The sequence below is a fragment of the Muntiacus reevesi genome, chromosome 1 (genome assembly GCF_963930625.1).
Source record: "Muntiacus reevesi chromosome 1, mMunRee1.1, whole genome shotgun sequence".
Taxonomy (NCBI): Eukaryota; Metazoa; Chordata; class Mammalia; order Artiodactyla; family Cervidae; genus Muntiacus; species Muntiacus reevesi.
The window spans coordinates 178,195,297-178,208,522 of record NC_089249.1 but is presented as its reverse complement, the minus strand read 5'-3'; the positions used below and the strand labels follow the sequence as shown (position 1 = coordinate 178,208,522).

The window sequence follows — 13,226 nt, the reverse complement described above, 5'->3', positions numbered from 1 at the left end:
GGACACTTAGGCATTGAGGCAACCTGCCCTCAGCGTTCAGACCACAGAAAGGGTCATAAGCTCTTTGTCCGGTGGGGTCAGAGTGGGGGGCCACCTTGCCATGCAGGTTACTTTGTTTCCTGGGGGGTCCTCAGATACCTTGAGAGAGAAATTCTCCTACCCAGGAAGCAGAGGGGTCTGCTCAGTTGCACGAGGCATCGTTTACTGATTGGTCATTTTTCTCAAAACTTGGAACGTGAAGAAGTGGCCTGGAAAGTGGCGAGGGGGTGGGGGTGGGCGGCCAGGGCCCCGGGGCTTCCCAGGGGCTTTCTGGGGCTTGGCGTGACCCCCTCAGGAGGTGCTGCCCGGTGGCGGGAAGTCCCGCGACCCTCCTCGTGTGCTGCACTCACACCCGGGCTGGAGTCGCGGCCTCTGGGTCTGTCCAGGCTGTGAGCCACGGGGGCGGGTGCCTGTGCAAGGGCCCGCGGCAGCCGGCCGGGCATGCTGGTTGGTTAGTCGGCTGTGGGCTCAGTTACCTCCCGGCTCCTGGCAAACCTCAGGGTCGAACAGGGAGGGGGTGGGCCCTGGCCTGTCCGCGTCACAGGAGCCCATCCTCTAGTCTCGCCTTCGGGCCGGAGGGTCACGTCACTCGACTCACTGTGCCTCCCTCATTTTAAGGTGGAAAACAGCTATTCGATTTCTGTTCCGATCTTCAAACAGTTCCACAAGAACATCATCGGGAAAGGAGGTGCAAACATTAAAAAGGTGACCGCCCACGCCTCGCCCCTGCACACCCTGCCCCGAGCCCTGCCCTGAGCCCTGCCCCAAGCTGGCCTAGGTTTTAATGCGGGAGCAGGGGGGTGGCATCACCTTCTCACAGTCCTCTCGCCTTGCAGATTCGGGAAGAAAGCAACACCAAAATCGACCTTCCGGCAGAGAACAGCAACTCGGAGACCATCGTCATCACTGGCAAGCGGGCCAACTGCGAGGCCGCCCGCAGCCGCATCCTGTCCATCCAGAAGGACCTGGTAAGGGGTGTGCGCGGGCAGGGCCCAGCAGCCTGCCACCTGTCGCCCGGCACCGGGAAGCTCGCACTTTCTTTCTCTTTGGGGGGTTTTTTGAGAGTAAAAGGCAAGAAACTGCAGATTTAAAGAGTGCAACCTAAGTTTTAGCGTATGTCTGCTCCTCGGGGGTCACCTCCACAGTGTCCGTGTGGGTCCCGTGCATGTGCTGGCCTTCTCCAAACACCCTTGCCCCCCTGCCCCCCTTGTTTTGGCGACAGCCCGCAGCATGTTGGGATTTGTTCTGTCTGTTGTCTCTGCCGTCTGCTTTGTTTTCTCCAGCCCTCTTCTGGACTGGGTGTTCGGTGGCTCCGTTCCCCACTTTGGGCCTGTGACTGGTGTTTCGTGGCTCCGTTTACCCCCTTTGTGACCTGTGGGTTTTCTTGTTTGGTGTCGGTGGTTGCTCCAGGGGTTGGGGCACCTTCAGGTGACTCAGTGCTGCTTGGGATGCAGGGTGAGGACCAACTGCTGTGCGGTCCCCACGTTGTAAGCCCAACATGCTTCCTTAACCTTTGCTTTTAAATGTTCAGTTATCTTTTAGAAGGTTCAAATAATAACAAAAAGTCAGTACATACGTACTTAGCACATAAACGTACCTTCTGCTCCAGCCATTTATCCCTGCCTCCTCCAGCCCACGCAAACCCTGATCCTTCACTGGCCCCACGGTCGGCCTTTCCAGAATGTCATGTAGTTGGAATAACATGTGCCGTTTTCAGATTGGCTTTTTTCACTTGGCAGTAAGATAGACTGTGTAGTAAGAGCAGTGCGTGTTCTTGTAAGGAGCGTCTCCCATGGTGGCTGCACCACCTGCGTCCCCAGCAGCCTCCACACCTCAGGCTGGCAGGCTTCGCTCCGTCCTTTGCCTGCGTGTCTCTCGTGTGGTTCATAAGAGAGCTGCCATCCTCGCTCTTCTGGCTTGTTTGATGATCATACCAGTCTTTTAGCAAGTTCTGATGTGTCTTAGTGTCATTTCATTTATGTTTCTTTGCTTAGAGTTCCTCAGACTTCTTGGATATGTGAGTTTAGAGTTGTCCTGAAATCTGGAACGATTTGGGGACCTCCCTGGTGGGGCTAAGACTGCACTCCAAGTATGGAGGGAGCAGGGTCAGTCCCTGGCTGGGGCACTGTTGATAAGATCCCACATGCCGCGCAGAGTGGCCAAAAAAGAAATCCAACCTAAGAAACAAAGAATCAGTAATGTTTAAAGTCACTTTCCATTTGTTGTCCTCACCTCTGTAAGTCCAGTTTCAATCCTTTGTTTTCATGCTTGACACGATCATCCTTGCCTTTGGCTTCTTGACCATGTGCAATCTAGTGAAAATACCTGCTTTAGTGTCCTAGACCACTGGCTCTAACATCTAACATCTCATTTCGGGTTGTTTTCCATTATTCATTCCCATGATGGCTTGTTTTTTATTTCTTTGCATGCCCAGTTTTTTTGTTTGTTCTTTTTTGTTTGTTTTTATTGGATGCCAGATATTATGAAGTTTACTTTGGTGTATAATAGGTATTTTCTGCATTCCTATCATGGATCTTCAAGCTTTGTTTAGTTATTTCACAACACTTTGCTCCCTTTGGGCTTGCTGTTCAGACTTGTCAGGTGGGGTCACAGTGCCAAGTCGAGAGCCAATGGCTTCCCCAGCGCAGCCGGGCTCCCTGCACGTACCGCCGGGAGCCTGCAGGGCCCCAGCTGCCTGCCCCCTGGATGGCAGCACTGTGTCCTTGGTATGGGACTTGGCAAGGAGCAGGTCCGGCAGCGGCCTGCTGGCTCCACCTCCGGCATCTTGCCACCACGCCCTGCGGAGGAGGGTGCAGTCCCACCTTAACTCGGGGCAGGGTCCTGGCTTACAGGGCACTCGGGCAGGCTGGCCCTGGGGCTCTGCGGCGGGCCTGCCCTTCTGGCCACACAGGCCTGCTCCCTTGTGTTGTGTGTGATTTCAGGCCAACATCGCCGAGGTGGAGGTGTCCATCCCTGCACGACTGCACAACTCGCTCATCGGCACCAAGGGCCGCCTCATCCGCTCCATCATGGAGGAGTGCGGCGGGGTGCACATTCACTTCCCCGTGGAGGGCTCAGGCAGCGACACCGTGGTCATCAGGGGCCCGTCCTCAGACGTGGAGAAAGCTCGGAAGCAGCTGCTGCACCTGGCGGAGGAGAAGGTGAGTGCCGCTTGGGCCGGTCTGTCCTCACGTCCCGCCGGAGGCCCTGCACAGCCTGTCTCTGCGTCAGGTTAGAGCACGTCTGTGCACACACGCGTGTCTACTGAAGGGCCTCTCCAGGCCAAATGCCTGCATGTTCAGTGGAGAAAATTTGCTGTTGGGTTCGTTATTTGGGGCTTTTTCCCTCATAAGTATGATTTGTATACAGAAAGTCTCCGTGTGTAGTTCTGAGTTAACAGGCCTACATTCATGGGACCACCACTCAGATAAAGTCCTTTGGCAGGCATTGCTTCCCGTGGGTCTCCACTACCTCATTCGCCTCTGCCCTTTGTCACAGCCCCCTGCGGCTGTTGCCAGCCTCCGCTCTGTTTCAGCAGCATGGCGGGGCACGGCTGACTTCACGGGGCAGCTCAGGGTCCTCCAGCGTTGTGCTCTGGCTGCTCCCGGCCCTTTGCCTTCCCACGTGCGTTTGGAACCAGCCCGTCAGTCTCTCGGGGGAAAGTGTCTGGGATTCCGACTGGAGCTGTATTGAGTGTGAAGAGCAGATCCCGGAGGACTGCCACCCCTACAATTTGGAGTCCTCCAGGGTTTACACTGCTTGATTTTTCACTGGTGCTCTGTCATTCTTAGTGTGAAAATCTTGCTCATCATGTTTGGTTCATGTCTTTTTTGATTTTCAGTGGTGTCATAAATGACACTTTTTTACCCATTTCCATTTATTGCCACATACAGGAGTAGACTAGATTTTTGCGTGTGGGCCATGTTTCTGGTCTACAGCCCACTTACTAGTGCCAGTACCTTTGCTTGTGGATTCTGACGCGTTTTCTGTGTGAAGCACACCATCTGCGAATGGGCAATTGCAGTTCTTTCTTGCTGACACATGCGCTTGCGTGTCTCCTTTCATGGTGTTGCTTGGGCTTCCTGTGTGCTGTTTGGCAGCATGGCCAGCAGACAGCCTGGCTGGCTGGGGGCTCGAGGAGGCCCTCTGTCTCCCGCCGCAGTGTGAGGTGGGCCGGGTCCCCCGCCATGGTGTGAGGCGGGCTGGATCTTTGGCAGCTCTTCCAGCTGAGGAAGTTCCCTTCTGTGCTGGGTTTGCAGAGAGTTTTATGAGGAGTGGGCGTGCGGTCTGTTGAGAGGCTTGCCTGGTCTCTCTCTAATATAAATACAAAGCTGATTTGGGGCTTGGCCGCCCATGAGGTTTTTGGAGGGGCCCACCTGGTGATGATGTGTCACCTTTTATCACACTGCAGGGATGAGCTCCCTGACTTGTAAATTTTTTTTAAATGCTGCTGTTTGAGCGTCTGAAACGTTGAAGACTCTCAACTGGTGTTTTGTGAAACCAGCACTTAACAGATAACAATTCAGTTATTTGCTATTCAGCTTGGGGACAGGCTTTACGACAAGAAAAAGGAGAGACTGCCCAGGGTGGGCTTGTCTGCCTGGGGGTGTGTCCCCTTGAGTGCTGCAGACCCACTGCAGAGGATCTCTCTGCAGAGGTCACTGGGCCATGACCTCTGCTGTGCTCTGGTTTCATGGTCAGATAAGGCCTCAGTTGGCTTGGCTGTCTCTGAGCTGGGTGCCTGGGTCGCCTGCAGCCCTGGGAGCGAGTGCTGCACAAGGCACTGTTGGCCCGGGTTGGGAGGAGTGGGGGCGCCCAGGCAGGCCTGGACAGGGTCTGGGCAGGTGCCGCCGTCCCCGCAGCGTCCCCTTGCGGAGGGAGGTGGGAACAGCTTACAGAGGCGCAGGCTGCTGTCGGAGCAGGACTGAGGTTCTCCTTTGTGGAGGGAAGGGAGTGCACGTGCTGCCTGGTCTGGGTCCGTGCTGAGATCCGAGCAGCCCCGTTTGGACAGTCGTGGGTGGCAGTGTGAGGAGAACTCGCCCACCCCGCTGTCCCTGGGGCTGCACAGGTATCTCCAGACCAACGAAGCTGGTTGGTTTCTGCAGCAAACCAAGAGCTTCACCGTGGACATCCGCGCCAAGCCCGAGTATCACAAGTTCCTCATTGGCAAAGGGGGTGGGAAGATCCGCAAGGTGCGGGACAGCACCGGGGCGCGCATCGTCTTCCCGGCGGCTGAGGACCGCGAGCAGGACCTGATCACCATCATCGGGAAGGAGGATGCCGTCAGGGAGGCCCAGCGGGAGCTGGAGGCGCTCATCCAGAACCTGGTGAGCCAGGTGGGCGGGGCTGGGCCGGCCTGGTCCCGGGAGGCAGGCGGGCAGGGGCTCACGCAGCAACCTTCCCGACGCCCCAGGACAACGTGGTTGAAGACTGCATGCTGGTGGACCCCAAACACCACCGCCACTTCGTCATCCGGAGAGGCCAGGTGCTGCGGGAGATTGCCGAGGAGTACGGCGGGGTGATGGTCAGCTTCCCACGCTCCGGCACGCAGAGCGACAAGGTCACCCTCAAGGGCGCCAAGGACTGCGTGGAGGCAGCCAAGAAGCGCATCCAGGAGATCATCGAGGACCTGGTGGGCGCCCAGGCTCGGCGGACTCCAGGCCCTGACGCAGAAGCTGCTCTCTGGGGGGGCCGGGCGGGTTCTCTGCGGGGGCCTCCCTCCTCCAGGGGGGCAGGCAGACAAGAGCCCAGCCTCTGAGGGCCCCTGGCGGGGGGCGGGGAGCCTCCCCTGTGGCCCTGCCCCCCGCCACTCTTCCCACCAGAGGCCTTGGAGGAGGGAGACAGACGTGGTGCGGACGTGAACTTGGTCCTGAGCAACTGACCTTGGCCTTTACTTCTCCGTTTTGCTCTGTCTCCTCCCAGGAAGCCCAGGTGACCATAGAATGCACCATACCCCAGAAATTCCATCGATCAGTCATGGGCCCTAAAGGTTCCAAGATCCAGCAGATCACCCGGGACTATAACGTTCAGATTAAATTCCCAGACAGAGAGGAGAACCCAGGTGGGTCCTGGCTGGGGGAGGTGGCGGCTCTTGGCTGTCCGGGGGCTTCCAGAGGCTCAGGGTCCCTGGTCTGTCGGAGCGGGCTATGTCGTGGTCGCAGGGAGACGACGGGCCCTTCAGATGTCCTCAGGGTTCCCAGCTGCTGGTGAACTGGCCTGGAGAGCTGAGCATCTGTAGCCTCCCATGTGGGGAGGAAGTGAATCTCCTATTTTCCTATGAAGAGCTTGGGCTACAAGTTAAATCATTTATTGCATTTATGTTTCACACTCTAATGTTTACTCTCTAATTTTGAAACAGTTTCACATTAAAGAAGAATTGCACAGGCTGATGTAAAGATACACCTGCCTTCACCCCCTGGCTTACACAGGGCACACTTGTTCTTTCTGAGTCACACTTGAGTGTCCGCTTCAGGCCCACCCCTTACCCACACGGCTTCCCCACAAGTACGAGGACACTCGATGGTCGTCAGGGTGACTGTGGCTCGTGCGACCCGTCAGCTCAGAGCCATGTAGTCCTGGGGTCCTCCTGTGGGTTCGGCTGCCAGGCCCGCCCCAGCCCCTCCCGGGTCACTGCTGCCTTTGGCGGTTGCGTCTGTGTTCTGCTCTGCTGGACGCTGTCTTGCTCCATGAGTGTTTGGTTTGTTTTGGTCATACTGGGAAAACGTGGCCTGACTGGACCATCCAGCCAGTTCTGGCCCCGCGTGCTTGCACTTTGCTTGCTGTCTTCCTGACATGAGAGCAGTTACCTCGTCTCCATTCAGTTGTCTTCTCAAGCCACCTCCGCCCCGGCGGTGGTCTCTTCTTCTCTGGCACAGCGGGCCCTGCCCCGCCTTCCCCCGCAGCCCCCGAGGCAGGTGCTGAGCCCTGGGCGCGCGCAGCCTGAGCTGCCCCTCCATCTCCCCAGGGCACAGCATGGAGCCCCCTGTCCACGAGAACGGCGAGGATGCCGCGGAGGGGAGAGAAGCCAAGGAGGCCGAGCCCGGCTCCCCCAGGAGGTGCGACATCATCGTCATTTCGGGCCGGAAGGAGAAGTGCGAGGCGGCCAAGGAAGCCCTGGAGGTGCGCATGCCCCACCCAGCCCCGCCCCTGGTCCTCAGCAAGGAGCAGATGCAGATCTGAGACCTGAGCACCGCTGCTTTGGGCAGAGCTGCTGGCCTGGGGCCATGGACAAGCACCCCCCCCACCCCCGGTGTGCAGGGTCCCGAGGGTCAGCGCTCAGTGAGCCCCCCGCAGCGGGCAGGATGGGGGCCTGTTGTGATGTGGGGACAAGCGAGAGACAAGTGGGTCACCTAGGGTGAGCAGGCTGCAGAGGCGGCACGGGTCGGGTCGTCAGCGCTGCCCCAGGAGGGGGCCGTGGTCCCAGGCGGCATCCCGTCGCTCTGACCTTCTCTAGGGTCTCTGCGCGGCCGGGATCAGGGTGCGCCTCTGTGTGGCCCCAGCCCCCACAGAGGGGGGCTCCCAGACCCTGAGGCCCTGGGCTTCCATGTCTCTGCTTCTCCTAGGGATGGCTGCACCCCACACCGTTTCCCGCGTCCCCTCACATAGAAAGTGGCGCTCTGCCCAGCTGGGGCAGCATGGAAGGTTCTAGAGAGCATCTCATTCCCATACAACTCTTCTCCTGTGCCCCAGAAAGGCCTGCTGCTGAGCCCACGGGCTCCCCACCCCACCCTCAGGCCTGACCCCAGCCCTGTCCTGCAGGCGCTGGTTCCTGTCACCATTGAAGTGGAGGTGCCCTATGACCTTCACCGCTACATCATCGGCCAGAAGGGAAGTGGGATACGCAAGATGATGGACGAGTTTGAGGTACAGCCACTTTGCAGGTCGTCTCGCTGGACGCCAGGTGCTGGGGAGGGGTGCCATGCTCCTGCACACTCTGCGAGCTGAGCCCTCCCCCCACCCTCCTCACCCCGAGGCTGGGCCGTGTCCCACGGATGCCCTCTGCAGCAGGCTGCCCTGTCTCCACGCAGGTGAACATTCACGTCCCGGCACCGGAGCTGCAGTCTGACATCATCGCCATCACGGGCCTGGCTGCCAACTTGGACCGGGCCAAGGCGGGGCTCCTGGAGCGGGTGAAGGAGCTGCAGGCTGAGCAGGAGGACCGGGTGAGGGCCAGGTGTCCGGTCCGAGCCCCTCACACCCAGGCTGCCCCTCAGCAGGGAAGTGAGGCGGCAGAGACTGGGCTGGGTGACCCTGCGTCACCAGCCCAGGGTCCCACGGGCCGGGAGCGCCCGTCGCAGGTGGTGTCGGGCGCCTGGCCCCCTCTTACCAAAACGGCGAGAGCTGGACTTTGTGTTGTTAGCTGTGTCTTAAGTAAACAGGAAGACCTTTGCCAGCCTTACTGGGAGGGTTCGGCTGGGGAGGCCTGGGGGCCAGTTCCAGGAGAGACCCCCAGCGTGTGCCCCTGGACTCGGGCAGGCCCCGCCAGCACCCTGGGTGCTGTCTCCTTGGTGTCGGGGACGCGAGAAGCCGGCGTGATGCAGGGCGGGGACAGTGTGGGGCCGTCGGGAGCCCGCGCACCTCAGCTCGGCCATGGCCGCGGTGCCGGCCTTGGGGTCCCCCCTGCCCAGGCCTCTAGTTGTGGGCGTTCCCTTGCACTTCTGTTCCCTTTCATGCGTCTGCAGTTTCTGTTTGGTTTGGGGATTTGGCGCCTGCTCACGTCCCACCACCCTAAGCCCAGCTCTCTGCACACTCACTTGTTTGCATCTCAGGCTCAGGAGGTGGAGCCGGGCGGGCGCTGTGCTCGCGGGAGCGGCATCCTCGGCCCCTTGTTTCGGTTGCTGGGGGGAGGGCGGCAGAGCTCAGCTGCAAAGCTGAGCCTCGTTCTTGGTGCAGAGGTGACGTGATGCCTGTGGGCAGAGGACAGCGCGGTGGCGGTGGTGAGGGCCGGGGTGGAAGTGCTCCCGCCTCACTGCGCCTTGCCTCATTGGCAGGCTTTACGGAGCTTTAAGCTGAGTGTCACTGTGGACCCCAAATACCACCCCAAGATCATCGGGAGGAAGGGGGCGGTGATCACCCAGATCCGCCTGGAGCATGACGTGAACATCCAGTTCCCTGATAAGGATGACGGGAGCCAGGTAGGGGGCCGGAGGGCCTGCCCTGATGTGGCCTAGAGTCTCCTCTCTCCTGGGAGGGCCCCTCTCCTGGGGCCGCTCTCAGTTCCTGCTCCTCTGTCTAATGCCCAGATGTTCATTGTTGTCCTCGGGTCCTTGGCATCGTGACGTGCCCTTCTCCAGGGTTGTATTTCTTCCTGTTCTGAGGGGCATGGCCTCGAGTTGGAATTTCTACTTTCCTTCTTTCTGCCTTGAGTTTCCCATTTCTTCTGCTGGTATTTACGGGTCTGGCGTCACATTTGCTCTGGGTGGGGGTGCCAGCCGCGGCGTCTGCACCTTCTCTGCAGGCCTCAGTCTCCAGTGGAGGGCCTTCCCTGCGCCCTGGCCATCCAGCGTCAGCTCGTCTGTGTTTGCACCCTCAGCCCGTGGTGGCGACTGTCCTTCTCGGGGAGTCTGGGGGAAGGAGAGGGTGCTGCCACCCTGCCGGGCCGCCAGTCTCCCCTTCAGGCACAGCGTCCGCGCTTGGCCCTCAGCCCGCCAGCGAGCATCTGCTGCTCGTGGAGGGTGCCCCCAGGCCGGGGCTCGCAGGCAGGTGTCCCTGGGGTACCCTCTTCTGACCAGATCCTTTCTCAGCCACAGGACCAAATCACCATCACAGGCTATGAGAAGAACACAGAGGCTGCCCGGGACGCCATCCTGAAGATCGTGGGTGAGCTTGAACAGATGGTTTCTGAGGATGTTCCGCTAGACCACCGCGTTCACGCCCGCATCATCGGTGCCCGTGGCAAAGCCATCCGCAAAATCATGGATGAGTTCAAGGTGAGTCCCTAAGCTGAGCCTGGAGCATGGCTCGCCCTCAGAGTAGGCGGGGAGATGGACTCCCCCAAACCATTGGAGACCCCAGGCTCAGGTAGTGAGGCGCTGTGGGTCACAGCGGGGCAGCTGACCCTACAGGGCAGTGAGTGGCAGGCGGCTCTGCGCCCACGGAGCGAGGAGGCCTCCACTGAAGGGGCCGTTGGCGCACGCACGGCGGGGCCCTCACCCACCCTGGCTCTGTGTGCTCTGCGTCCAGGTGGACATCCGCTTCCCGCAGAGCGGGGCGCCCGACCCCAACTGCGTGACTGTGACGGGGCTCCCAGAGAACGTGGAGGAGGCCATCGACCACATCCTCAACCTGGAGGAGGAATACGTGAGTCCTGCAGGGGCAGCTGGCCCCGATGGGCCGGGGTGACGGGCCCCTGCCGCAGACTGACGCCGCCTGTGCCCACAGCTGGCTGACGTGGTGGACAGCGAGGCGCTGCAGCTGTACCTGAAGCCCCCTGCCCACGAGGAGTCCAAGGCGCCGTCCAAGGGCTTTGTCGTACGCGACGCCCCCTGGACCGCCAGCAGCAGCGAGAAGGTGAGGCCTTGCCCCTAGCAACCCGCGCTCGTGCAATCCGGGGCCGCTGTAGGGCGCTGTCCCTCAAGCCATGTGCTCCCCCACAGGCTCCCGATATGAGCAGCTCTGAGGAGTTCCCCAGCTTCGGGGCTCAGGTGGCCCCCAAGACACTTCCGTGGGGCCCCAAGCGATAATGACCAAGGAGCAGCACCTGCCCCGCGAGGGTCCGCCTCACTCTGACCCAGCAGCTGGACCCCGCGTACATGTCGATCCCGCCCGCCCTGAGGTCTCACGGCGAAGCCGGCGGCCCCGGCCCGGCCTGGCCCTGCACTCGGCACCTCGTGAACACTAAGGAGACCGTGGTTCGGAGTCACCCCGCACAGCGGCCAAGCTCCCGCCCCGCCGGGAGAGCCCGCAGCTGCAGCCACGCCTGCTTCCTGTCATGACCTCAGGAAATAAATTTCCTTGACTTTATAAAAGCCAAACGTTTGCCCTCGTCCTTTCCCACGTCCCTCTCCCCTGCCTGCTGCAGACCTCCTCCCCGAGGACCACCCGCCTCTTCCAGCTGCTGGAAACCCCACCGACCCAGACCCTGAGGTCAGGGGGAAGGCCCTGCGCACACATGGGGTGTCCCGGGCCCAATTGAGAGCCCGGGGCTGCCCAAGGACCCGATGGCAGACGGGGGTCGGCTCTCACACGGCCCGGCCTCTGTGTCAGGGTCTGCACCCCAGACCACCCAGCCTTGCAGGCAGAGGCAAGGCCGCATGGCAGGGCTCTGAGGAGTGCAGGCAGGGGTGAGGGAGCTGGGCCCCCCACTCCTCCACAGAGGGCCCCGCTCCCTGCCGCAGGCCTGCTTGTGTTTCTGCACCACCTTCAGCTCTCTGGCGCCCAGCGGCTGTGCCCCACGCCCCTGCCCGCCCCTGGCCCCCCAGTCCACTGGGTTCTGGTGTTCGCTATGGCCTCGGGGCCAGAAGCTGGCACCCTGGGCTCCAGGCCGCACCCTGCCCCACCCCCAGTGTCCAGAGTTGGGGGTGCGCAGGCCAGCCCCCCGGGCGTCCGTGGATGCATGTGTGAGCGATAAGCTGCTGTCCCATCTGGCGGAGGACCTGGTCCTGCCCAGGTGTCTGGTAGGATGGTCTGGGCGTCAGCCCCAGGCCTCCGCAGGGCAGGGTGCTTGGTGAGGGGAAAGATGGGGCCCTGGGCCCTGGGCCGTCTGTCCCCACGGAGGTGACGGGCCACTCTTGAGTTGTCCGGTCTCTGGTCCCCAACCTCCTGGAGAAGCTGACTGTGTCCTTGGGAGAGTCACCACTGCTTAGCCCACCTTCTCCCCCACCTCCACCCCATGGGAGGTTTTTCTTTCAGTTTATTAACTCAGGCTGTCATCTTGACTTTAATTCCTGAACAGACCAAGAGTAGTCTCCCCACTGCAAGTGCCCACTGGCCCACGCGGCCTTGAATGTGCCCGTCCACAGGCATGGCCGATGGGGCGTGTGTGCGGCCCCAGACGAGGCAGAGCCAATGGCCGGGGAGGACGGAAGGGGGCCCTCTTGCCTCCCCAGGGTGGCCCGTCCCTGGGAGCCCCTCCTCCACCTGCAGGGTCTCAGGGCCTCTCCGCGGTCAGCTCCCTCCCGCTGGCCCCCGGCTCCCGGGGAGTCTGCCCACAGCTCCTCCGTCTTTCCTGCAAGGTCCTCTGCAGCCTCCACCCTCCCCTCCCCAAAGGGGCCTTTTTAAATTCCCACGAGAGGCTTCGCACATGTGCGTTCATTGCGAACCCCCGGCCTTGACTGTGTCTGCTCTGGTGGTGGCTGAAGGTCGCGTGGTGACTGCCCTGCGGCCTCCGGGGCTGCGTGCACCTGGCGGGACGGGGCGTGTGCCCCATGCCCTCTTCGAGTGTCTTCCGTGTCACATGTGTCCGTAGCTACCATCCATCCCTTGGCCTTAACTTTGAAATCTGGAGATTATATGCAAACATGTGTGGAGGCTCATGAATATGGATGACACTGGAATTTTATAAATTCTAAAATAAAACCCAAACTGGATACAGTGTGCTGAGACTCGTCTTATCACGCCCTGCCGAGCTCAGCCTCGGGGAACCAGGCATGCCTGGCATGCTCTGGAGGGTCACTGCGCACCCCACAGACGCTTGGTGCGGCCCCCCAGCTGGCACAGGGTTCTCAGCCCTGGACTAATGGCCTCGCAGGAGCCAGGGTGCCGGGAGGCGTCAGTGTTGGGGGCGGACGGTGACTGACATCTTCCAGGACACCAGGGGGTGTGGACGTTTGATGGCAGCGCGGTCAGCCCTGGCAGCCAGGCCGGATGGCTCAGTGGTCTTCACTCAGGGGGCGTCACACAGCACAGCGCTGTCGGGAAGGCTCATGGTGGTGCGCCCCGCAGAGGAGGTCACACCTCGGGGTCCCGTCCCTGAGGCCAAGGTGGGACCACTCCAGGCGGGAAAGGAAGGCGGTGTGGGCAGGCCCTTCCAGGCACCCCACCCCAGTGCCCGGGGCTGTGTCTGTATGAATGCTCGTCACGCTGATGTGCTCACTTCATGCAAACCCAAGATTTCTTATGTTTCCTTGAGTTTGCTTTTAAAAGTCTGAGACAACAGAAACAACCATCTGGAAGAAAACTTGCCTGTGGATTTTGTAACAAGGACATGGTGCACACAGCCCCGCTGCCCACAAAGAGAAGGACGGCTC

General features: G+C 60.7%; 1 protein-coding gene across 5 annotated transcripts in view; it reads left to right on the top strand.

Annotated features, from left to right (window-relative positions):
• Positions 1–11,012, top strand: part of HDLBP (high density lipoprotein binding protein) — a 56,290-nt gene extending 45,278 nt beyond the window's left edge. For all 5 annotated transcript variants that reach the window (XM_065917209.1, XM_065917206.1, XM_065917208.1 and 2 more), the window contains exons 15-28: positions 658–744; positions 876–1,007; positions 2,982–3,200; positions 5,145–5,366; positions 5,453–5,671; positions 5,962–6,100; positions 7,004–7,158; positions 7,798–7,902; positions 8,067–8,201; positions 9,030–9,173; positions 9,783–9,968; positions 10,222–10,338; positions 10,420–10,548; positions 10,635–11,012. In XM_065917209.1, the coding sequence (XP_065773281.1) occupies positions 658–744; positions 876–1,007; positions 2,982–3,200; positions 5,145–5,366; positions 5,453–5,671; positions 5,962–6,100; positions 7,004–7,158; positions 7,798–7,902; positions 8,067–8,201; positions 9,030–9,173; positions 9,783–9,968; positions 10,222–10,338; positions 10,420–10,548; positions 10,635–10,721 (2,076 nt within the window). In that variant the 3' untranslated portion in view covers positions 10,722–11,012. The remainder of the gene's footprint in view (positions 1–657; positions 745–875; positions 1,008–2,981; positions 3,201–5,144; positions 5,367–5,452; positions 5,672–5,961; positions 6,101–7,003; positions 7,159–7,797; positions 7,903–8,066; positions 8,202–9,029; positions 9,174–9,782; positions 9,969–10,221; positions 10,339–10,419; positions 10,549–10,634) is intronic.
• Positions 11,013–13,226: the final 2,214 nt, after the last annotated feature.